Source organism: Branchiostoma lanceolatum, chromosome 3 (assembly GCF_035083965.1).
Source record: "Branchiostoma lanceolatum isolate klBraLanc5 chromosome 3, klBraLanc5.hap2, whole genome shotgun sequence".
NCBI lineage: Eukaryota > Metazoa > Chordata > Leptocardii > Amphioxiformes > Branchiostomatidae > Branchiostoma > Branchiostoma lanceolatum.
The window spans coordinates 27,857,371-27,880,470 of NC_089724.1; the positions used below are offsets into that span (position 1 = coordinate 27,857,371).

The window sequence follows — 23,100 nt, forward strand, 5'->3', positions numbered from 1 at the left end:
CTCCCAAACCCTGGAAATTTTCCCGGTTGGATCTCCATCCATTTCGATCAGGTATGCATGCTTCCTACATGTTCAGACGGTGACCAGTGTTTATACAAAATCTTACGTTTTGTCGTGTTGGTTTGCACTCTGAAAAGAACAATTGTCATGCAGAAGTTAGATATAAATTATCTAGATGTTGCTTGGTATGCAAGGACGACAGGAGAAGATCTATTTCAGAATGAGGGAAGCAGGGTTTGTATTGTCAGTGAATGGAACCCTGGGAAACGTCACCCTAAAATCTAACAAGCTGTAGCTATGGAAGTTAAATTTCTGAGAAATCGGCCTACTCAGCGGAAGGGCTTTTTTCACCACCGTCAACAAAGACTTTCCGTAGATCGTTTGGCATTCATTTTACTACAAAATAATATTTTGCCTATTTTCAAAGGTGCTTCAGCAACTGTAACAGAAAAATTAACCCGTCGGAGAAGCTCGTTCTGGTGTCAGAGTGTTCAAACTGCGAGGAGAATGAACAGGTCAGTTACAACTGGACGTTACAGGAAGCTCCGGACGAGTTCGGCAGGTCTGATTTAGACTGGGATACCGAGAGCACCACGGGAAGGAACCTCCCTGATGTCGTCATTGAGCCAGAAGTCTTCACGGTAAAACAATTCATTCGGAAATCAACAGCTTTTCATATCTCTAGCTACTATTCATTTGATAGTTGAAAGGTGACTTGGCTACTGGCATTGTACATATGTAGTTCTTCATTTTGAAAACCAAAATTTCCACAGATAATATTTGATAACATTGCAACCTATGACTTGTATTGAAATGCTTCCTTCTATTTTGTCATGTGCTTACAAAATATTTGATCTATCATAAGAAAGTAAACATTTTGGGAACACGTTAAATCAACCTCCCCCTCTACATAATGGAACGGGCGAGTGTGTTATGGCATCATAACACATGGGCAATGGAGGTTCTGATTGGTCGACGCCTTCTGACTGTGATAATATCATTTTTTTCAATGTGTTCCAATAGGCATTAGGTGACTACGCGTTCAGAGTTGAAGCATCACTGGACTTCGGGCGTCAAGGGTTCTCTGAGTATCGTTTTGAGCCGAACGAGCCACCTGTGGTGGGAAGCTGCACAGTGAGTCCAGAAAACGGCACCGCCATGGTTACAGAGTTTACCTTTACTTGCACAGGTACATACCACGTAGTTTTACAACTTACCGGAATACCGAATAAAAAGACTCTTTTTACACAACAAAGAAATTTATTCCACCGACGTTTCAGTGGCCATCTGTTACCTTCTTCAATGTATTTCTGACGTATAGTGATGTCATGTCCTGTGATTGTACATATGTAAATATTTTACGTTTGGGAATGCATCTTATATGTACAAGCAGCAACACCTGTGGTGCATTCCTATAAGAACCAGTCAGAATTGCCTTGAAGAAGGTGACAGATGGTCACCGAAACGTCGGTGGAATAAATCCCTTGGTTGTGTAAAAAGTGACCTGATGAAACTATTCACGGATAACCGGAATACCGTTACATGAAAGAGGACGCCTTCGCATAGGCATGCATATGAGTGAAAAAAATCGCTTGATAACCTCCGTTTTTTGCTCTTTTTCAAGCTCTTGATAAGAATCCACTTTGCATGTCATCCGCTGTATTCAATGTTTCTGTAGGGTTCTCTGACGCGGACAAGCCTCTGACGTACACCTTTCTCTTCAACACGGGCGCTGCCTCTACATTCTCTCCGCTGTACACAGGCACGGTATGTACCGATTGTACGTCTTCTTGCGTAGTGAAGTTCTTTTATTCACAACATACCTGGTTGAATGTGAATAAAATGACTTCGCTATTCACCAATCTGATGAAATGATTCACGGATGTATGTGTTCTTCATGTGGTACTAAGCCCATATTCAAAGAATGTTGTCATCTTGAAGGACATGGGTTTGTCTTTCAATATCAAAAGCATGATTTCCAGCTATCTACTGAGAATTCATTCTCTGAATTCCTAAGTCATTTACTTATCTATTGCTTAGGAAGCCGTTGTTATTGCGTTGTGTCACAGCTAGTAAGAACTACCAGATAAAATCTTTTATCATATCAGTAAGCAGGCAATATATCTAACTTGAGTTTCTTTGTACAGGAGGCGATAACACCACCACAGCTCCTTCCTGTTGGCCAAGAGTCACGTGACTTTGTCGTCAGAATCCAGGCTCAAGTTTCAGACTCTTTAGGAGCCACATCCACGTTCGAGACCTCTGTTAAGGTAATGTCTAGAAAAGGCAAAGCGTTCTTCTTCTAAGTTAAGGGGACAGGTGGCCAACTTCAGCCTGTTGAAGGTTCTGCCACACTGACGGGGTTGCTGATGCTGGAGGTGGTTTAGTTGTGACCTGTCAGTTCAAGTCGTGAGGGATGATGAGGGGGGAGTACTGTGAACATTTAGTACATGAAGGCTACATTATCTTGTCTTTGAACGATGTCACGGATGAAATTCTGTCTCTATGGGCAGTGTAAGGGATGCGTTTACCCCAATGCAAACATATTCAATCCAAGTTTTCCAAAGCCAGCAAAGAAACCCATTAAGTAAGCTAGCAAAGAAAGTCCTTAAGGACAGTATTGTGACCCGGCATCTAACCCTTCCATCAATGTCGTCGGCCGAGTGACTGGTAAACGTTCTCATTTATATCTCGACCTCATGATGACTGAAAAATCAATCTTTCAACGAATTTAGGATAACTGTTGTTTTGCCCCTGGAAGTGAAACAAATGGGAGGTCCCCTTTACAACAAAAAGAGGTAAATTGATATCCTATGATGCTGTAGGTCCTGGCGCTTCCAGCAGAGCAGTCCACAGCGGTAGCCTCTCAGCTTGTGGTTGGAGAGAACAGTCCTCTGACCAGACTGGTGCGGGAAGGAGACGCCAAGTCCTTGGTGCAGATGTCCAACAGTGTTACGTCTGTCTTAAACACCGTTTCAGCGAACGCGTCAGCCGAGGCAAGGAAGGCAGCAACCGAGGTATGAACAACGATCGCAATGAAATTTTCACTTTTGAAACAGGTCCTTTAAATGACAGAAAATAGGAGCCTCTACCAGGCTCCGCGGATCGCTGGGAAAATAGTTGAAATTGGCCAAATAGAGTTAATAGTATGCTAAGGGTTGTCAGCTATGCAGAGAAGGTCAATAGGCGACCCACGGATATACTATTCACTCTATTTGGCAAATTTCTACTATTTTCCCAGCGATCCGAGGAGCCTGGTAGAGGCTAGGAAAATAGCACATAATTTTATTTCCGCAAATGCACTCAATAGAATGATGTTGCTAAAGTTGCATATACATGTACATGTTTTGTACCTTGCCATACGTTGTACCTTGTGCAATGGATTCATCTATTGCTTTATGCTTTATCTGTTTTCGTGTTTCATCACAAAACAGGCCAGAGAGGCTCTGGTTAGCGCACTGACGACCATCAAACCTACCAGCGTGTCGTCTGTGAACCTTGTAGCGAGCGCGCTGGGGTCGGCCACAAGCGGAGGGGACGAGGTGTCAGCCGATTCTCAGGTGATTCTGACCTTCTAGTGTCGTTTATGTTTTATATCTTCTGTACCACACATTATCTCTAAAATCTCTAACTGGTGCAATGGCCTAGTGGGTAGAGGGCTCATCTTGCATACGGTAGGTCGTGAGTTCGAACCCCGGCCGGGTCATACCAAAGACTCTAATAATGGTACATACTGCTTTCTCCGCTTAGCACTCAGCATTTGGGAAAGAGTATGGTAGTTAAACACACACCACTACCAGTGGACTAGCCCCCTGCTGTAGTGACTTCCACAAAGTTGTGTGGCTCAAGAGCTGCCGGAACGGAGATGGGCGCCGCCTTATGCGTCGTCTGGTGCGGGAAGGACTTTAACTTAACTTTAAACAGATAATCTCTCGTACCTTATCAGAAGACGACGGAGGGCTTATTAGAGTCTCTTACTAAGAAAAGTGGCCACACATGACACTCCTGATATTTCCTTTTTATTCCCCCCTCCCAAAAAAAGAGACAAAAGAAAACACCAGTTGCCGTCTGCGTTTCACTTCAGCACTGTGCTTACTACATTGTAAAATGTTTATCGTTTAGAGATACGCAAGGTAACTGTGTGATTGACCTGTGGTATGAACAGAAACATCACTTACGCTTTTTCCTTGCTCAGGTTGCAGCTGCAAGTTCGTTAAAGAACATGGCTGGATTCCTTCAGAGTATACCTCCTGAGGACCTTGAAATTGGCCAGATAGAAAAGTCGTCTTCATTTATGTTTACAGGTGAGTCCCACGGCAGTTGTGCTACCTTGTGGCGAATTGATACTGGTTGTTCTACATTTATCCGTTCTGTGCCTAACCTGATTGGTTGATAGCTTCCCATCGTCCTTTGCGCTTTTGAGCTAGATGAGGTCTAGTAAACCCCCTGATTGGCTAAAGCTGTTTTGGTGGCGACGGCGCCAGCACCGTGTCTACCGGGGCTAAAGAGCAGGGCACCTACCCGTGCGAGATAACGAATCGAGCTATAGGGGTCCTGCTTTTAGGAGGGTGCATTAATCAAACTAATCGTTATCTTGCTGGCATTTATCTGTAGATTACGTCTTGCTCCGGTTTATACGATAAGAGGAAGAGATCAAAGTCTTCATACTCTAAGTTTCTATGTCTTACGTTCAGACTGAATGAATGCGTCGCACAAATACATGTACATAATCTAAACATATTATAGAATGTTTGTTCTTCCTCTTGTCCTACAGCTGTAGTCAATGTAATGGCTGGATCCTCGAGAGCATCAGATCAGGCAAAAAGTTCTGAGGAAGGGGAGACTGACAGTGATCAACTTGAGAAGGTTTGTTTGTTTGTTTGTTTGTTTGTTTGTTTCTTTGAACCTTTGTTTATTCATGATAAGCTCAAATCGGCACGCAGGCCACTTTTCATTGAAGTCATGAGGAAAGAGATAAGGGTCAGGTACAATATAACAGAGATATACAGTCATTTGAGTCCAAATAACTCTATCAACATATATCATTACATATCTATGGTACAGCAATATAAAATTGCTACAACATATTGTAGGGCAAAAGCTGGTTCACGGTCCGTGTCCGTTCATTTTGTTCATTTCCGCTACTTCAAGAGTCTCTAAGGAAGTCAGATTCAGAGCCGTGCGTGTGTCTGGCGGTAGGCTGTTCCAGACATTTGGTCCGCGGTAGGCTACCGATCTTCTGAAGATCTCTCGCTTGGGTTTGGGGACAACCAGCATATTTGAAATCCTAGTTAAGACGAAAAGTTAGGCCATGTCTTCCAATTCGTTTTCTTGCCTTGTCTCACACTTTCCTTACACACTAGTCTTACTACTCTTTACGTACAGGCTAAGGAGGCAACGAAGAACATCTTCGACGCTATAGACACAATGAATGGACTAATGCTCAACCGGAAACGACCGAACGAGAAGCCGACCGTGATCAACCAGGGTCCGTTTGAGATGGCCCTGCAAAGGCAGAACTGCCGCGACATGAGGCCCCAGATCGTCCGGCCCTCGGCAAACAGCGACACGTGGTTCCGGATTCCGGATGCTTCCGCTCTGTTTGGACAGTCGTGTGGCCAATCCGTTGGATTTGAGGTGACTTTTTGCTCGTTCTCATCTAAATATGAACATTTTGTAACTTCCGTTACCGTTTGAAGTAAGACGTTTCTGACATTAAGATTTGCCACATATAAGGTGCCAAACTGTCGTTTTTAAAAGACAGAAAAGTCTTAAGTCTTAAGTCGTCATAAAAACGACAGATTGGCATGTTGCTATCTATATAATGGGATATTGTTTTCAGTGCGCAATTTTGCTTGAAAGAAACATTAGACGCTCGTTCTCATTTAAATGTACACATTTTGTAACTTCCGTTACCGTTTGAAGTAAGACGTTTCGGACATTAAGATTTGTCACATATAAGATGCCAAACTGTCGTTTTTAAAAGCCAGAAAAGTACTAAGTCGTCGTAAAAACAAAAGTTTGGCACCTTATATGTGGCAAATCTTAATGTCAGGAACGGCTTACTTCAAACGGTACCGGAATTTTAAAAATGTGTACATTTAAATGAGAACGAGCGTTTTATGTTTGTTTCACTTCAAACAAACTTGTTTCTGATCTGTCTTTTTATGTGTTTTTGTCCGGCTTTCTATTTTGTCCCATTTTCTTTATGTCCGTGTCGCCGGCAGACATAAAGAAAAACGAACCCCTGATTGGAGAGTGCCCCATAACGAGGTCTGTGTTTATAACCTGATAAAGTAAAGCACGTTCTTTGCATAGCGGTCATCTTAAGCCATCCTCTCACTGGACCCGCGGCACGCTGGTGGCGTCGCTACGTCCTAAACTGGATTTGTGTTACCCTTTATAATGGGAATATTATTCAAACGTACACGTAAGACCATAAAGACAACAAAACGCACAAGGCTTAAAAAGATTCGTTTTTTGTCGTTGGAATTTTGTTGAGTGCTTTGTCATTTCGATCGGCCACAGCAACGCCGCCAGCGTGCCGCGGGTCCAGTGAGAGGGGGGCTTTAGCGAAGATTAATTGGTTGATCTGACGCTTAAGAATATATATCCTTCATAATACAACAGAACTACCACACGTCCCTGAATCCGTATTCCTACGCCGACAACTCGGACAAGATCAAGTCACCAGTGGCGTCGCTGAAGTTCAGAAGTGACTCGGGCCCTGTCGGAGTCAATAACCTACAGGTACCCATAGACGTCATGATGCCGCAGAAACCAGGCTCTGTGGTGGTGCAGACGGAGCGTGGGGAGACTACACCGACTGGTCAGGACGTCATGTCGGTGAGGAAAAAAGCAATCAGACTACCATCATATCTTTTGTTCCTCTCATTATTCGTTTTTCCAAAATAAATTTAATTACTAACAGTGTATCGACATACATGGGTCACAACAAAGGCCAAATAAAAACCGAGAGACAATGTGTACATGTGCAGCACACATACACTTGCAGTTAATTATAGCTCCCCTTATTAATATTGATTGTAATTTGCCTCCAAACTACATTGTTTAAGTATATGATTACATATCATTATTTCCTTACATCAATATCATTTTATATAATAGCTTTGAATAGTAGTAAACAATAGCATCAATAGTATAATGTAATTACAAGAAATTAAGGACAAGAATTTTCATGTAATTTGCCTCCAAACAATATCATTTCTGCATATGATTACGTATTATTAATTCCTTACATCTATATCATAATATAAATGTAAAATATACATACATCATTAAATATAATATAGTTTCAAGTAGTAGTATACAATAGAATCAATATTTTACTTTATCATATTTTTCTTCAGTTTAAGTTTCAGGAGCAGGTATGTTGCTGTGCAGTTTTATATACTTTTTGCAAAGAATAACAGAAATAACGTCTATTTGCAGATGCATTCTTTCAACGTTACCGAAGCGGATAGTTCTGTTCACGTCACTGTCACACCTGACGTCGAGGGAATACCTGTCCGTCTGTTCCTCGGTATCAACAGCGCCCCCTCTCGACTGGTCTACAACTGGACAACATCAGTGCCCTTAGCGGTGGATTCGCTGTACTCCATCCCGTTAGGAAACAACACTTACCTTCGACCTGATCCGTTCCAGTGGTTTTTGTCCGCCAGTGACTTGGAACTGACTGGATCTGAGCAACTGTTTCTGGGTAAATCTCCATCTTGTTGATAATGAATGTTGATACTTGAATATGCGGTCTTCTTTACAAAACTTAGAACCTTTAACGCATTAAACAAACTATTTATATATGAACGAGCTTATTGTTTGTGATATACATTCAGTTGGCACTGTTAGACAGATGCTGTATTTTAAAGGGTGTCATATTGCGTACACGTAAGTGTGTGTTTTATTAACTTCTACCACATTGATTGTACGAACAGGTCGTGTTAATCAGTAAATAGTTTCATCAGGTTGGTAAGTCACTGAATAAAAATACTCTTTTTACACAATCAAGAGATTTATTCCTCCGACGTTTCAGTGACTATCTGTCACCTTCAAGGCAATCCTGACTGGTTCACATAGTCATGCAGCATAGTGATGTCATCTCCTGTGATTGTACGCATGTAAATATTTTACGTTTGGGAATGCATCTCATTATGTATAAGCAGCAACACATGTGTTGCATTAATATTACTATATGAACCAGTCAGAATTGCCTTGAAGAAGGTGACAAAAGGTCACCGAAACGTCGGTGGAATAAATCTCTTGATTGTGTAAAAAGAGTCTTTTTATTCAGGTCGTGTTAATTTAGTCCCTCAATAAGACACAATAGGCACTAGCAACAAGGAATTAAGCGTCTCAGTATGTTTAAAGTCTCTTTGATTTAAAGGTGTGGACCACGAGCCTTTCACAAACGATACAACAACCAACGATACCACAGTAATGTGGGGTGACCTGTCTGAAGCTTTGGAGCTGGGCTATGGCGGAGTAAACTTCACGTTGAACTACACCCTCAAGATCTTCACGTCCAAATGCTTGTTCTTTGACGAGGGTCAGCAGCAATGGAGCTCTGATGGATGCGAGGTTAGAATCTACGTCAATTCGACATTTTCAAGCCATTACTTATACGTGTATATTCTTTCTGCTATATCTTGATATCAGCTATATAATAATAATAATAATAATAATAATAATAATAATAATGGTTTTTTATTGGTCACAAATTACCCGCAATGGCAGCCTCCTAGTGTTGAGTTGATGCAAGGTTTACAGGTTTCACATAATACACAACATATACATATTTTATCCACACATGCACTTTGTGGAACTGTCGCAAGGGTCTGGGCGGCTGCCATTCGGCGCCACCAGGTGACCTCAATACGACCAATGTGAGACAATCAGACAGTAAACTTTATTGACACATCATCTGTCTATTCGTCACATTACCTATGGGTCTTCGAGTAATTTTGATTACATAGAATTTTCAAACAGGCTATGGCGGAACCGAACGACGGCGAGGATCTAAGACAGTCTTTCCGTAACGAGACAGCCAAATCGTGCAGTATGCTCAAACGATTATCGACCTCCGTTTTAATATGTACTAGAAATCTCATTCGTACCCTTAGGCCACAGCAAGTAAATCTTATGGATGACATCGGCGCGCGCATTGATTTTCGCCTAATTTTGAAATAAAACAAATCAAGATCTTTTTACCCTTCGGCAATGATCAACATACCAAAAATAGTACGAAATGTTGCATACTACTGTCAGTTTTTACACCTTGTCTTTGCCGTCTTGATGTGCTATAGAAACCCGGATCTAAATTTATAATGTAATGATCTTAATGTTGACATCAGTGTTAGTTAAGGTTTTATTGAACACAGGGACAAAAGACTTATAATAACATGTTTTATCGCTACAGCTCTTTTTACATGCTTCATGGTATACAAGTTTGAAAATGTGGATGTCTTGTTTTTTTGCCCGCCTTTTTTTTCTCCCGTGCGCACTAAATTCGGAGTCTGCAGAGGATGTCATCCATAAATTACCTGCTATGACCTTAAACAAATTTAAATCATCTAACCATGTTAGCAATCGCACGACGATCAGAAGACGTATGCGACCTAACCCTTAGCTGCTAGTCAAGCTTTTTTACTGTTTTTCTCTAGATTGGCCCATTGACCAGCACCTCCCTGACTCACTGCCTGTGCAACCATCTCACCGCGTTCGGCTCCGACTTCCAGTTCTTCGTGGCGCCGAACTCCCTGAACATCCTGTCGGCGCTGCAGGGCTTTGCGAACATCGGCGAGAACCCGTCTGTAGTCATCACCATCGGAGTCCTGTTTGGGCTTTATCTATTGATCGTTATATGGGCGAGATTGGAGGACAAGAAGGACGTTTCGAAGGTACAGTAGACAACGATAGACCAACCCTTGAATTCATGTACACTATCCATTATGAACAAAGCATTTTCCCACTGCTGTATCGTCAAAGTCATTAACGTTGTAATGATAACGGAAGGCTTGGCCTTTAAGACCGATTTTTGTGCTTTCTCAACGTAACCATTTGACTAAAGTGGTTCTTGGCTATGCCCTACTTTTGTCTGACAAAATGATAATAATGCTAATGTTTAATGCAGAGGAAAACGTTAGATCTGTTATAATGACGTACAATTGTTTGTTAAAGGTGGGAGCTACGGTTTTGAGAGGAGCAGGAAGACACAGTCAATCATATCAGGTGCAGGTGTTTACGGGAACCCGAGCTAGCGCTGCCACCAGCTCACAGGTTAGGTATAAGCTTAAAATCAACCTGAAATAATCAAGTTTGCAAATGTTTGTTTCTCCGAGTCAGTTTCTGACCATTTTTATATGACATGTATCATTATTTTCATTCGTGCACTTAATTCAAATCAACATCTTTTTTTTGGTGTGAAAGATTGCTTATGTTAGGATATGACAGTTTGCAAAAACGCACTGTATTAATACCATATTTTGTTATGCAACGTGGTATCATTGATAAGTAGAGAGCTTACTGAGCGCAAAAGTGATTCGTAATATATTCAAGGCTTCGCATTTATTCCACATTCTGCGTAATTAATTCATATTCCTACTGTGATTCCACGTCCTACAGGTGTTCCTTGTGCTGAAAGGAGAGAAGGGTCAGTCTGGTCCGCATGTGTTGGAAGACAAAGCGCGCATAACGTTCAAGCAGGGCGCCGTGGACACGTTTGTAGTGACGTCACCATTTCCACTGGGTCCTCTACAGTCCATCCATATTTGGCACAATAACATCGGCCCCTACCCGTCATGGTAAGGTGTTTCACTAGCCTCAAAAGCTTTAATGATTGGATATGGTAGCTTCTTTAAATTGTACTCCGTGCACGTATATCAATGTTTTTTTTTTTTTTAATGTTATGGCAATTGCAACGAAAGGCTACAGCTGATTGCTGACCGATCTCCTGTTGATTATGAATTTGTCCTCTATATGACGCCGAAAGAAACGAATTATGGAGAACAGCTCCCATAAATTATCCTAGCTTTCTCCATTTGAATGATTAACCAAAATCCATCTAACTATACTAAAATCAACCAACCCAATTATGATTCAAAACGTGGGTCAGATCATTTTCCACTGTCTAGAAAAAAGAAGTCAAACCATAGTTAACATAGAACTTTCACAGTAGACTAGATAACTATTTCGATTTTCATGTATTCTCCATGTACTTGTTTGTCTGCAATTAGCCTTTGGGTACGAACTTGCAATAAATAGATAGAAAATATGAATTTGTTCCGTAAAGGAAAATAATTATCAGACATTATCTTTATTGTCATTTAGGTTTCTCGAGCAGGTTATCGTAAACGACCTTCAAGAGGATGCTAAACACGTCTTCCTGTGCAAAAGGTTAGTTCGCCGATGCATATCTTCGAAATGTTTGCAAACGCGCATTCTACAAAAAGCGTGTACTTACTTGGTTTAACATGCACACTTGTACACTCTAGATACTCAAATATCTTCTTTTGTATCAACAGTTTCGTACTATTGGTAGTTCGATGCGCGTCCAGTGAGAAGTGGCAGATACAGTGACAGTTGACAGGATTTGTAACAAAGCGCATTTCAACTTTTAGCTTTATTGGTTACATGGTTGAGCTATTCTTTTCTCCGTGATCTGAAACAGTTGGCTGGCTGTGGAAGAGGGTGACGGAAAGGTCGATCGAGAAGTAGAGAAGGCTACAGACAAGGATCTGACCCGGTTTGCTCGTCTCTTCTCCACTAAAACGTCTAAGGACTTCCGAGATGGCCATTTGTGGTTCTCTGTGATTGGTAGACCAGCAACAAGGTGATTCCATTTGATATTCATATGCAGAAGCACATCGATATTACTATTACGCCAATGACATCCCAGAGAAAGACATACCTCTTGCTTGGTGTCTTTTCTTGTGGTGCAAAATTCAATAATAAATTGCCTGGATATATCGAAATAGATTCGATAAAAGAGGATCAAATGTTCTTATCAAATACATGTCGATGTGCTTGTCAAACTAGCTCGATAAGACATAATCGTTCATTTTGAAAATTTCTAATTATCATTAAATGTAATGCGTCGCATGGCGTATTTGAATATTTTGAAACCATTGGCTGTTTGGTCTAACATCTCTACTCAGACTAACCTTATATTTTGCACCTTTACAGTCCATTCACCAGAGTGCAGCGCGTCTCCTGCTGCCTGTCTCTGCTGATGTGCACCATGCTCACCAACATCATGTTCTTCGGCAAGGGAGACACTATGCAGAAACCGCCTCCAGTCTACATTCTGGGGTTCGAAGTACAGTTTCCCATCTCCTGGGGCCAGGTACACATTACGCCAGTTACGCATATAAATAGTTTTTCGGCTAAGGTCTATCCGAATGATATCAATGAGAACGACAACCAGCTTTCGCCCGACTATATGTTGTATGTTGTAGCAATTGTATATTGTTGTACCATAAATATGTAATGATATATATTAATGGAGTTATTAGGACTCAAATGACTGTGTATCTCTGCTATATTGTATCTGACCCTTACCTCTTCCCTCATAGCCTCAATGAAAAGCGGCCTGCCTGCCGATTTGAGCTTATCATGACTAAACAAAGCTTCAAACAAACGAACAAACAAACAAAATACTATCTATTATCGTTAGCTTACTACCCAGAAGAATTTAGACATACTTCTTGAACTTGGCTGCGGGCAACGGCCTCCAAGAGTGCAAACTACAATATTTATTCCCGAAAATAATTTCATCAGGTTGGTAGTACATAGAATATTGGAGATTCTTTTTACATAACCAGTAAATCTCACTTGCTGATGTTTCGATGTCTCTCAGACACCTGCTTTAGAGCTTTCGACTGGGGTACTGCGTCTAAAAGTAGCCGAAGTAGGTGGCGCTTTTGCGGCGAGGACACAATCCCAAACGTGGCTAAGTTTGTATCCCCCTAGCACTCTAGTCAGAAGCTCCGAAGAAGGTGTCTGACAGGCACCGAAACGTCAGCAGGTGAGATATATACTGGTTGTGAAAAAAGAATCTCCAATATCCTATAATATTTATGTCTGGTAGAAATCATTCTGAAGCAAAGTCGAACTGATATTTCCAACACAAAAATTGGACTAACACAATTTTTTGACTGTCCATTACCATCTGCATAAACTGACGTCACAGAAGTGGTGAATTTTGCATTCTTTGACATAGAAAGGAGTTGGACTGTGAAAACTGTGGATGTCCCATTTCCGTGTTAGAAATTGCAATCCAATAACTTTGCTTCAGTAAAGTTGTGGTCAATTTAATCTCACCTCACCACTATCTTTCCATCACAGATCATCATCGGGATCCAGAGCGCTCTGATGGTGATCCCGGTGAATCTGCTCATCGTCCAGATTTTCCGGAATTGCGCAGCTAGACCTTCCAGGAAAATCAAGGGTAAACCTGGTATGCGCAAATGTCGTTGTGCCAGACACGCCTGCACCTTTTACAACAATGTTCCTCTTAACATTGGACGAAAACAGCTCTTTAAGCACTCTTAAAGCATGCTTAAAGATTCCATTTTGGCACTCATTACATCACTTAACGTAATACTTACGCGGGCTTTGATGTTATATTTACGCTATCTTTAGGTATGCGCTTAAACGTGCTTAGTGTCATCATTTAAGCACCCGTTTAAGCAATGTAAACTCAGCTTAAATCTTAACTTTTACGCTACGTTTAAGCATCGTAATCATCGTTTTTTGAACCTTTTTTTTACACTGAGATTTGCGATGTGACTGCAATTGGAATGTAATACCTAAGTTACTTTCAGTGAAATGTATTATCTATATGATAAAATGTATTTTGCAGTTGACATGAGAAATGTGCCAAGGAGAGATCCCGAAGGAAGAGCATCATCGGCGGTGTCCTCTGACAAGGGTGATCCTCATTTCACCTGTAAAATGTCCGCCTACGAAGTATCATCGGTCGCTAAAGACAGTGAGATGATTGGTCAACCTGCCAAAGAGAAGGACTCTTCTCACCAGACAGTCATTTCGGTTGACGAAGTTGAGCGCACGGATGGTGACATCGGCAACGTGGAAGATGAAGACTACGATGCCACAGGTATATGTACTGCGAATTTATATGTTAATCATCTTATCACTCGTTTGTGATAAAGGTAAATAGCTTTTAGTACTTTATTATCATCATTCCTTATGTTTCAGTGATGCAGGATGACCTATCGAAACTGGCAAAGAAAACGAAGAAACGTCTTTTGCCATGGTGGTGTGTCTTCTTTGGTAAGAAGTCATTTTATGAAATACTTTATTCCCTAGATATGTTTTATAACGCGTTAACGCTGTACCGTGTATTTGCAGTCGGGCCGTGCCCTAAGTCAGATCAAGGAAAGCACGGGTACACCATATGTATGTGTGTATCTCATTTGTGTTGAAAATGCTAATTATTCTTCTATAGTACTTGGGTATGATTTTATCATACCTACTGTCACGGGTATTGTTTTACCCTTTATGCAATGTATGGATTTCAATGGTAATATAATGTTTTTGAAATAATGAAACCTTTTGTTTGTTTTTTTGTCTCTGCCATAGCATGGTTCCTCGTGTTTGCCACATGTTCCTTGTCTGCGTTCTTCACCATGTTGTACGGGTTCGAGTACGGACGGGAGAAGGCCGAGGCTTGGGTCCTCACCTTTCTCACTTCCTTTCTCTTCGACCTTACCATCTCTCAACCCATCAAGATCCTCCTGATAGGCTTCCTCTTCGCGTTGATCATTAAGGTACAGAAAATGTAGCCTCCGTTGCAAAATCCTTCCGGCTGTTATCTTTTTCAAGTTACAGTTTTCTCAATACATTTTTGGTCTTATTGCTGGCCGAGAAGGATCTTGCTTCTTGCTTCATTACATTAAGAAAATGTAATGATAAAACTGTAACTTGAAAAAGAAAACTGCCAAAAAGAATCTGCATTGGAGGCTACAGAAAATGGACATTATCGTATTTCCACACTTTTATTAAACTTTGAAATATAGTACCTCCTGAATGGAGTCGCAATGCATCTTTATGTTTAAAAAACGGACATTGGACATAAATGTACCGGATGTAAAACACGTTCTATTCTAATGACGACTTACATTCTTTCTTCCACATTCAAGAAACCTGACTCATTGGAAGACGACGTTCCTCCAGCTCAACTGTACGAAGATGAGGAGTTTGTTGGGCAACAGTCTAGCGATGTAAGTGTCTCGTTTACTTTCCTCGCCATCTTCATGACACACGCTTCATGTGTACACCTTATGTCATTTGTAGACATCTTAGTGTTTGCAGAATAGGGGAGAACTGAGCTCGTTCAAGACAGGAGTTATAACTAGACGTACTCAACTGCCTGCCTCCCTGATAATTCCCTTGCTACTGAGATTGTTGATGTGTAGTCAAAACATGCCACAGTGACTGTAAATAGGATACCGTCAAGACATTTCGAGCTGTAACAGTATTGCGGAAACACATTTAGATGTATCACCTTAAAGTTGATAAATATAATTTGTATGTACTCCATAACTTTACTTGCAATTAGCCTTCGAGCATGATTTGTCTAATAAAAAATCACTTATATTTTGTTAGACAGAAGATTTATCCGACGAGACCGCCCATCTACTGACGGGACCTCCGGACCAGGGAGAGCTTGCTGTTGCCAGGGAACAGCGGTTCGTCGAGCTGGGCCTGAAGGAGGCGTGTTACGACTTCGTATTTTACACCAGCTACATCTTACTCTTGCTGATCATAGCGAACGGAAACAGAGACCAATACATGTACCGAATGTCCAACCACCTGCGTGACACATTTGCGGATCCTTTTTCAGAGGTACGAATTTTATAGTAGCTTATGACTTACAACGAATGTCAAGTAAAGGTACTGTTACGGCTTCGTGTTCTACACCAGCCACATCATACTCTTACTAGTCATAGCGAATGGAAACAGAGACCATAACATATGTGCCGAATGTCCAACTAATCTCCAAGCAGATCTACACGGTGCACCTAAAATCGTATATGCTAGCCAGGTAAGCTCCAGTCAGCCAGATAAGCTCCAGTCCGCACCGTAGGATCTGCCAACGGTGCCTACGGTGCGGATTGGAGCTTATCTGGCTGACTGGAGCTTATCTGGCTAGCATATACGATTTTAGGTGCACCGTGTAGATCTGCTTGGAGATTAATGTCCAACCTGCGCGACACATTTGCAGATCATTTTTAAGAGGTACGAATTTCGTAGTAGCTCATAAAAATGAAATGTGAAACATAGGCACTGACAGAAAAAATGGTAACTTCACTTCATGTCCCTATAAGGAAGCCAGATATTGACCATTTCCAGAATTTGAAGAATGATTGGTCGCTTAGAGATTGATTTCATCAAGTTGAAAATCCGAAACTCAGTAACTGACAAAAGACAACGGAAGCTGTTTGGCCGTTTTCAAAACCCATCCAGTTGCTTGAGCCACTTTCCTGTTGAGAAAAGTCCAACGCGTCTTGCTTTAATTTTCAGGTCAACGACTTCGAAACGTTCTGGGCATTCGTCAGAAAAAGCATGATTTCAGACCTTTACGACGTCGAATTGTATAACGAGACGCCTCTTAGCAGACCAGGCTTCCTGGAGGACACCAGTTCCTTCATGGTCGGTCACCCTAGGCTCCGCCAAGTCCGCGTGTCTCCGGACGGAAGCTGCGACGTGCCCGGCCCCATGGTGACGGTGACGACTGACTGTGACAACCCCTACGGCCTCCTGGACAGCGACGACAAAAGTTATGACGTCGGTTGGACACCTCATAACGTGACCTTCGACGTGAGCAACTGGCGGAATGCTTCCGACCAGGAGATGCCATGGATATACCAGCCCGCATCACTAAGTGGTGACTGATTCTAATAAAACGAACATGTATTTTGTCATGCGTTTTCTGTAAGACAACGGTAAAGCTACGTCGGCTTTGTCTCAGTTTGTCAATATTCCGTTTCCTTTACAAGAAGCCTTCTATAATAGTATTGGTAATGTAATGTGTTTGTTACGATTACGACTCCAGGAAGTGAAGCATGTTTCATGTACTCACCGATGGAGATTCTTCAGACAAACAGATAAACAAATGTTTAAAGTTAAACGAAAGTTGCTGTACCGATCAGTTCACAATCATCTCATTGATTTCTTCTTGATGTTTGCTCTTACTACACAGCGGCCATTCCAGACTCCGGAGAACATGGAACCTACTACGGCGGCGGTTACATGGTACAACTCTCCAACAGTAGCGCTGCTGACCTGGCAATGATAGATGGACTGCAAAAAATGAACTGGATCGATGACAACACAAGGGCACTCTTTATAGAGTTTATCGTGTACAATGCAAACGCGAACCTGTTCGCAGTCTTCAACTTGCTAGCTGAGTTTACCAACCTAGGAAAAGCCTACCCTCAGTGCGAGGTAAGCTTTTTGAGAACTTTTGATTCGACATCGATTCAGTGGGGTCGTGTGGCGCAACGACAGAGCATTCGGCTCGGTACCAAGTGGTCCCGGGTTCGTATTCTGTCACCGTGGCCGATCTTGTGCCCTTGGGAAAGGCACTTTACACGACTTTTCTCACTCGACCCAGGTGTAGATAGATACCTGACTTCGTTTGGGTAAAGTCGTATTGGGGTCATCTGGTGGCACCGAATGGCAGCCGCCCAGACCCTTCCGACACGCGACATTTCCACAAAATGCGAGTGTGGATAAAATATGTATTTGTTGTGTATTATGTGAAACCTGTAAACCCTGCATCAATTCAGCACTGGCTTCCATTGCGGGTAATTTCTGAACAATAAAACCATTATTATTGACATAACATACCTAAGGATGATCATAGTTTTAAATTTGTTACTGAAACATTATTCTGTTATATCCGGAGACTTTACTGTCCACGTGTTCCAATCTGAAATGGTGATGAGATTAATTTTCTTTCTTCTCACACATGGCAGACTGTCCTTTGATTTGTCACACCAAAAATCCAAGATCTGTATCAAATACCGTCTTATGTCTTCCAGATTATGGTGGTTCGGTTGTACCCGTACACCACAGCCTGGGGTTTCGTTCTGCTGGGTTGTCATGGAGTCTTCTTCCTTATCACTCTATATCTGACATTTCGAGAAGGTCGGTATCCTTTGCATTTAACAATCAATTGTACTGTACGCCAAAAATAAAAACTCAAGCAATTGGATAAAATTTTGAACTGTACTGTACTTTTGCATACACCTATCTGCTTATCATTACATTATATATGAATGAATACATGCACATTGCACATTTCTGCCTCACTTGGCAAAGTACATGTCACAACAAAACAAAATAAAAAGTACAGTTAACGGATATAAAAAAGAATATGACTATCTTTCGATACATTCTACCTCTCCTCGCTTTTCTTTTTTTCTAGGTATAAAAGAACTGACATATTTTTCAATGGGAGTTTCTTCTAGTCGAATAGGAATATCAATTTCTGTACAGTACTTGAATATGTGAAGTAGGGAAATATGTATATTAAGACCTGAACTCGGTCTCAACGACACGTGTTGTTGTCGTCGTTTAACTAAGTGACCGAGCATGTCATATTCAACACTCGAATAAGACATTGATATTTATTGAAATCGCATGTATGCTGGACTAGTTTAGTGTTTTTCGTGCAATTCGTGTCTAACACCCGGTCGTCCCTACCCTGTAACTACTTCAGTACGCCGCATCCTGACGCTGGGGAGGGAATACTTCAAAATGTTCTGGCGTGTGGTGGAGCTCATCCTGTCCCTGTTGGCTCTGGCGGAAATCGGTGTTCACCTCTACAGCGCCTACCTGATTCTTGGTTTTAACACAAGCCAGAACAATGACGGTGGGGACCAGAGGTAGGCGGTTAAAATGCAAAATGGAATTAACTCCACCCTTCTTAATGAAACTGCTGTTATTTACATTAGGTAACATATCGTCATTGATTTTTCACTGTCTACCATAGGCTGTTATAGACGGAACCCAAAAGAGCTGTAGTTTAACCTTCAGCACACTGAAGTAGCCGTTTGGCATCGATTTCGCTATTGGTTACAGAGTTAGGCAGCAGGGAGAAGGTAAAGCTGGTGTACTTAAGAACACCCTGTCACGTACTGCCTGTAAACTACCCGGTGGTGCCTAGCTTTGGAAATGGTACTGTAGCATTGCAGGTGTTCTTGCCAGTTTACGTAGTCACAATTCTTTGTTTTCCTGAAACCACATTCGGTCTTTTTTAATTCTCGAATTGCTCATGTGATAGAAGACGTTTGTATTCCCCCACAGGTACAACAAGTACAAACAAGCTGCCAGCTGGGAGAAAATCAACACGTACCTCCTCGGTTGGTTGGTTTGCGTGGCGTGCCTGAAGCTACTGTACCTGTGCCGGTTCAACAAAAACATACAACGAGGACCCAAAGTAGCGAGGAAGGCAATGGCGCCGCTGGTCAACTTCATGATTGTGTTTTTCATTTTCTTCATGGCTTTCTCCATGTTTGGGTACCTTGTCCTCGGTGCAAAACTAAGCACGTACGGAACATTCATTCGGACCATGCAGACGTTATTTTCAGTTATGCTTGGAAACATGGACTATGATACAGTAAAGTCTGTAGCCGATATTCTAGGACCGCTGATGCTGTTAAGTTTCGTCATCTTCATGTCCAACATCGTGGTCCTCATGTTCCTTGCCATTCTTTGCGACGCATTTGCCGAAGTCGTCGATGAGGAAGAAATCCAGGGTAAATCTATGAATGACAAAATCAAAGACCACGCCATGTACAGGTTGAGGAAGCTTCTCCAGAAAAAGCCCAGTGGTTTTGCTGCTAGCAAGGACAAACCTGAGGCAAAAATCTCCACGATAAGCGTCAAGCCAAGATTACATCCAAACAGAAATATCGATGGAAAATCTGGAATAGCTTCTTTGTCTGAAGAAAACACACTATCAGAAAATGAGTTGGAACAAGAAGCTTATGAACCTCCTTGGTTGGATGGAGATTGGTGGAAAAAGTTGCAATCGAGCTATGCGGGAAAACTTGACGATCCAGCAGGACCATCGGACAGTACGTGGTCGGTGGGCTCTCGTGGAGAAAATTCAGACGTCGGAACATCCAGGCGTCGCAGCTCAGTCTTTCACCCGAGACGTCGCTTTTCCGGTATAGAAGAGCATTCAAGAAACGGGCCTTTGGAGCATGAAAACAAATGCAATGATGTGGCAGAGCCAGCGTATATGCCGTCTTCGGTGGACGTTACTGCACGGAACCAGCAAGAAGTCGGAAAAGTTCGTCGCCGCAGCTCGGCGTTTCAAATAAGACGTCAATCTTCTGGGATTGAAGCACAATCGCCAAAGGACACTTTGATGCCGGAGATCGAGAGCACGTGCAACGACACCAACGATCCGACAAGAGCAGCGTGGTCTGTGGATGCTACTGAAGATAACCAGCAAGGAGAAGTCAGGACAGTTTCGGGCCCAAACACATCGTCGCCCAGCACCCGTCCATCTTCTGGGATTGAAGATCATTTCTCAAACGACGCGTCGATGCACGAGAGCAACCTAGGTCATCTGGCAGGGTCAGTGGACATGGCGTGGTCGGTGGATCCTGGACGAGAGAACCAGCAAGGAGACGCTAGAACAGATCGACGACATCTTGAACGTCAATCCACTGTTGTCTCCTTCGGTGGAGTTGTACCACAACTTCCAGGGTCAGCTTCGCCAGTTTAATGCTATATTTGTTGACGGATTTATTTCTTTTCGGTGATCATGTCATGTTCCATCCCATCCCATCCCATTGCAAATTCGGCTGTAAATGAAATGAACAGGTAATACATGTAAATAGTGCATGCAGATTTGATCATGCAAATGAATGTGTGTAATTCTGCACAAGCAATCTTCTTCTCTGTGTGGTACTTGCTGCACCTACCTCTAGATACAAGCACCGTTAGATCAACTTGAAGTTACTTCTTAAAGTGTTGCCTTACTTTAGGTATCTTGCGTGCCTCCTCCTTTGCTGTCAGCATCACAATCATCCGCTTTTCTTGTGTGCCGGTATTTATGCCTTAATTGCTGTTTTTGCACACACAGTGCATGAAAACTGTATATTGCACATTATTTCACTTACAAGCATACATGTATCAATATATTGATGCTAATTATGACTTGTGTTTTACGGCTCTAGGTCTTTGGACTTGCAAGTTGAAGACGTTGTAGACACTGAGATGCCGTAGGCAGTATACCGCATGTTGTCTTTAAAATCGACGTTCTTCGGGATCTACCCATAAGTCATATCGATTCGATGTTCACAATCATCATGTATTTTTTTTATTTTTTATTTTATCACATTTTATTTTATTTCATTTTATTGAATAGCAACATGCAATACAAGACATCCCAGGCAGCAATATCTGATATCGGGCGTCTTACACATAGGAAGTACAAAACACTGTTGAAATACTACGCATATATACAAACACAAATTCCTAACGAACACCATAGTGATAATAATGATAATAATAATAATTACAATGATAAAATATCAATCATCATGTAACTATATATATATATATATATATATAGTTACATGATGATTGATATTTTATCATTATAATTATTATTATTATCATTATTATCACTATTGTGTTCGTTAGGAATTTGTGTTTGTATATATGCGTAGTATTTCAACAGTGTTTTGTACTTCCTATGTGTAAGACGCCCGATATCAGATATTGCTGCCTGGGATGTCTTGTATTGCATATATATATATATATATATGCCCAGTGGAGAATTTAGTTGAGGTTAAGTTGTTCCGGCGATAGGCCTAGGGGCAGATGTGATAATGCACATTTATATATATTATGGACAATACGGTATTGATATCTATATCCCTATGTATTTGTCTAGATATCTGGTGCGTTTGTCGTCAATGAACATCCCGTCCACTAATTTTTTACACTTTCGTAGGAAATGAGTTTTTACTTTATTTATCGTTTGAGTACCGTTTATACGTACAGTGGACGTCGAATATTTGGAGGTACGTGTTTTGTTACTTTTCTCTAGTCACTGATTGAAGAATGTTCTAGTTACTGACTTTCAGATAATTATGATGATAAGCATCATCTTACGTAAACAGGGTACTACAAGTGATATCGGTATACTTAGTAATCAGGATATGTGTGTGTTTATGCTACTTACATGTACGTCGTTATATCAGCACCCATCCAAAAGTGAGTGATAATCATTAGCGGTACAAATAATTAACAACAGGTACCGTCGAAAATGCATGTTAGAATGGGCTTCTGTATTTTGTACTGTTTGTATTTTATGTCAGTGGGCATCGTTAACAACGATGGGCAAACAGATGGAATGAAGTTTTTGTTTGTTAAACCTGTCGTTATTTGTCTAAAGGAGGATGAATGTTTGTCATTCCAATTTATAGCTATGAAGCTGCAAAAATAAAAAAAGAAACTTACGGTCTAGATCATCACCAACTTATTGAGTCCATCGTCTATTGAATAAACATTTATTGCCTGCAATAAAATACTAAGCGACCAGCAGCAATAGCGCAATGCTTAACCTTAAATCACTTTTACACGTAAAAACCAATAGCTTATAAATTCATGGACGATCACAATTGTTCAATGTATCATGATTTATATTATATAAAGTTTACTAACTTTGTTTTATATTCTGCCCAACAATTGGTCTTTTACTGGCATAAATGGTTAAGAAAGTTCAGCTTATGTGTCAAGGTAACTATGGTATAAACATTTGATACGTTATCCACAAAGGGTAGTCTCATATTTTGCAATCGTCATCATAGCTACACATTTAACCCTATCTAGACTGGGGTGGCGGGGGGCTAAAAGTGCCCACGCCAACTTTGACATCGTATAAGTGACAAATGACGTATGCTAGGACTACCAACCTTGGCGACTTTTCTTTAAATTTAGTTTACAATTTTATGATAATAGTTTAAGTTACTAGTTTTTGTAAAACAATGATATTTCTTAGGTTTTCTTGCTCAACCACACTAAAACCAACAC

At 41.4% G+C, this 23,100-nt stretch overlaps 2 protein-coding genes across 2 annotated transcripts; both read left to right on the top strand.

The window, feature by feature from the left end:
• The first annotated feature begins 10,460 nt into the window (after positions 1-10,460).
• LOC136429510 (polycystin-1-like protein 2) lies at positions 10,461-14,194 on the top strand. Its single transcript, XM_066419342.1, has 8 exons — positions 10,461-10,466; positions 10,639-10,817; positions 11,344-11,409; positions 11,684-11,845; positions 12,199-12,358; positions 13,360-13,471; positions 13,877-14,131; positions 14,187-14,194. Exons 1-8 carry the CDS (start codon positions 10,461-10,463, stop codon positions 14,192-14,194), a joined length of 948 nt encoding a protein of 315 aa, XP_066275439.1.
• A 427-nt stretch (positions 14,195-14,621) lies between these two features.
• On the top strand, positions 14,622-21,579 carry LOC136431275 (polycystin-2-like protein 2). The gene is made up of 9 exons (XM_066422600.1): positions 14,622-14,804; positions 15,177-15,257; positions 15,643-15,882; positions 16,561-16,924; positions 17,240-17,484; positions 18,084-18,189; positions 18,764-18,929; positions 19,351-20,763; positions 21,237-21,579. Exons 1-9 carry the CDS (start codon positions 14,664-14,666, stop codon positions 21,283-21,285), a joined length of 2,805 nt encoding a protein of 934 aa, XP_066278697.1. The 5' UTR covers positions 14,622-14,663; the 3' UTR covers positions 21,286-21,579.
• The last annotated feature ends 1,521 nt before the right edge of the window (positions 21,580-23,100 follow it).

Bases quoted from the DNA above. Each gene is read 5' to 3' on its own strand.
- LOC136429510 (XM_066419342.1), top strand. The intron at 10,818-11,343 runs GTAAGGTGTTTC...ATTGTCATTTAG, and splicing joins ATCGGCCCCTACCCGTCATG to GTTTCTCGAGCAGGTTATCG. The intron at 11,410-11,683 runs GTTAGTTCGCCG...GATCTGAAACAG, and splicing joins CACGTCTTCCTGTGCAAAAG to TTGGCTGGCTGTGGAAGAGG.
- LOC136431275 (XM_066422600.1), top strand. From the start codon at position 14,664: ATGTTGTACGGGTTCGAGTACGGACGGGAGAAGGCCGAGGCTTGGGTC. The intron at 15,883-16,560 runs GTACGAATTTTA...TTTAATTTTCAG, and splicing joins TTGCGGATCCTTTTTCAGAG to GTCAACGACTTCGAAACGTT. The intron at 17,485-18,083 runs GTAAGCTTTTTG...TATGTCTTCCAG, and splicing joins AAGCCTACCCTCAGTGCGAG to ATTATGGTGGTTCGGTTGTA.